Source organism: Ciconia boyciana, chromosome 26, assembly GCF_034638445.1.
Source record: "Ciconia boyciana chromosome 26, ASM3463844v1, whole genome shotgun sequence".
NCBI classification, from domain to species: domain Eukaryota; kingdom Metazoa; phylum Chordata; class Aves; order Ciconiiformes; family Ciconiidae; genus Ciconia; species Ciconia boyciana.
Window position 1 is genome coordinate 1530830 of NC_132959.1, and position 2306 is coordinate 1533135.

General features: G+C 48.5%; 1 protein-coding gene across 1 annotated transcript; it reads right to left on the reverse strand.

Annotated features, from left to right (window-relative positions):
* Window positions 1-366: 366 nt before the first annotated feature.
* On the reverse strand, window positions 367-1377 carry LOC140644173 (uncharacterized). The gene is made up of 2 exons (XM_072846757.1): window positions 514-1377; window positions 367-471 (listed from the first exon to the last, which is right to left on the reverse strand). The coding sequence occupies exons 1-2, from the start codon at window positions 1375-1377 to the stop codon at window positions 367-369; spliced, it is 969 nt and encodes a 322-aa protein (XP_072702858.1).
* Between the last annotated feature and the right edge of the window lie 929 nt (window positions 1378-2306).

Below are 2306 nucleotides of genomic sequence, written 5' to 3' on the forward strand. Positions count from 1 at the left end.
ATGAACCTGACTCGTGCGTGCCATCATGCTCTTTGGTCTCTCTCTGGGCCATTAAAAGCCAGCGGGATGATTGGGAGAGGGCAGAAATTCAGGCCGCTGGAAAGCTGAACGCACGTGCCTACGACACCGCTTGAAGCCTTATTATCTATTGAAAGTCCTGACGTGTCAGTTAGCATATGGCTGTTAGTATAGGGTAATGCTAGCGTTAGCTGCGGGGGGGAATTGGAAGCTGTGCGTCTTAACAGAAATTCTGCAGTGAATAAAAGGGTGGTGGTGGCAAATGACCTCTGGTTGTGAGACACGGGGAGAGGAGGTCTGGGTTCGCAATCTTCTTCTCTCTTCAGGGCTTCCCTTGTCAGCTGCAAGTTACTTCTGCATGGGTGGCCACTGGTTGGGCTGCTTCACCTGCTGCTGCTCGATGGGAGGACACTTCTCTGGCTCAGGGCAGGGAGCAGGGATTGGCACAGGGATCTCTTTGCACTCCTGCTTCTCTGGAGGGCACGGGGTAGGCACAGGGATCTCCTTGCACTCCTGCTTCTCCTGGGGATGTGGTGCAGGTTCAGGGGATGGAACAGGGATTGGCACGGGGATCTCCTTGCATTCTTGCTTCTCCTGAGGACACGGTGCAGGTTCAGGGCATGGAACAGGGATTGGCACAGGGATCTCCTTGCACTGCTGCTTTTCTTGGGCACATGGTGTGGGTTCAGGGCACGGAACAGGGATTGGCACAGGGGTCTCCTTGCACTCCTGCTTTTCTGGAGGGCATGGGGTGGGAACAGGGATCTCCTTGCACTCCTGCTTCTCCTGGGGACATGGTGCAGGTTCAGGGGATGGAACAGGGATTGGCACAGGGATCTCCTTGCATTGCTGCTTCTCCTGGGGACATGCTGCAGCCTCTGAGCAGGTAACAGGAACTGGCACAGGGATCTCCTTGCATTCCTGCTTCTCCAGCACACATGGAGTTGGTTCAGAGCAGGAAACAGGGGCTGGCACAGGCAGCTCTTTGCACGCTGATTTCTCTTCGGAGCATGGAACTGGCTCAGGGCATGATACAGGTGGGAAAGTTGGTGGTAGCTTGCATTGCTGTTGCTGCTGCTGCTCCTGGGGTGGACACTTGGGTATTACGACCGCTGGTGTTTCTCCCTTGCCTGGTTCCACCACCGGTGTTGGCAATGGCACTGTTTTTTCTGGGCATGGTACCACTACTACTGGGACTGGTTCTGGGCAAGGTGTTGGGACTTGGACTTCAGGTTGCTGCTGTGGACATTGGACTGGATCAGTGCATGGCACAGGCTCTTGGCTTTGCTTTGAGATGGTTTTGCTCAGGCCAGGTGGGAGGGTGATTTCCTGCTTGATTTGCATTTGATTCAAAGACATCTTTGCAGGAAACAAGATTATCTGAAAGAAATGTCAGAGTGTTATTGTGTCTGCTAAATGAACTGCATTGGGATAAGGGTGAAACAATTGTAAGAAACATGAATCAGCTGCAAGAGTAAAGTTCTCTTAGTTTATCCTTGGTTTCCCAAGGCAGGTTGGCTCAGAAAGAATTATGATTTGCTCTTTTTTTTTTATCCTGCCTTTCAGCTCCTGCTCTGACTCTGTCTTATCTTGTTCCTCCTTTCTGTTCTGCAATGTGGGACAGCCCTGTCAGGTCTAACTGAGGTAGAGCCACTCCTTTGAACTTGGAGCTGATTTACACTTCAGAGCTCTTCCTCCTGTTGCTTAGCTCTTCCCAATGTGTTAACTTCCTTTCATTTCTGTCCTGGGGAACTGATGAGAGGAGCTGGCAAATAACAGATCTGCTGGTTCGATAGCAGTTTCAGAAAGTAAAAATAATAATAATAAAAAATGAATGCTGAACACAGACATTTAAAAATGTTTCGTGTATCAAAAAGTAGAAAAATATAAATCTGGGCCCAACAGGATATTTTATGTTGACAAAACTGAAATACTTCATTTGATTTTGCCCCTTTTAAAATGATTTTCAGATCTTACTTGGAATTAGAAACCTGAGATGTTAAGGCCTCGAGGTGGACCTCACCAGTAAGCTGATCTCTTTCTTTAGTATTAAAAGTCCTTACAGTAACAATAGGCCAACTCCTCCTCTTGCTCTGGTTTCACTCTGACTTAATGATGATGTAATGGATTGAGGTTACCTGTGGCACAGTCCTTCCAACTGTCAGGGAAAGAATTAGCAGTGGTAATGCGTCCCTATGTTTCTGGATTGTCATGGCCACTAATAATACATGTAGCTTGCATGAATCAGAACAATTAGGAGCGATTTCTTCTCCCAAGGCCAGTAATGT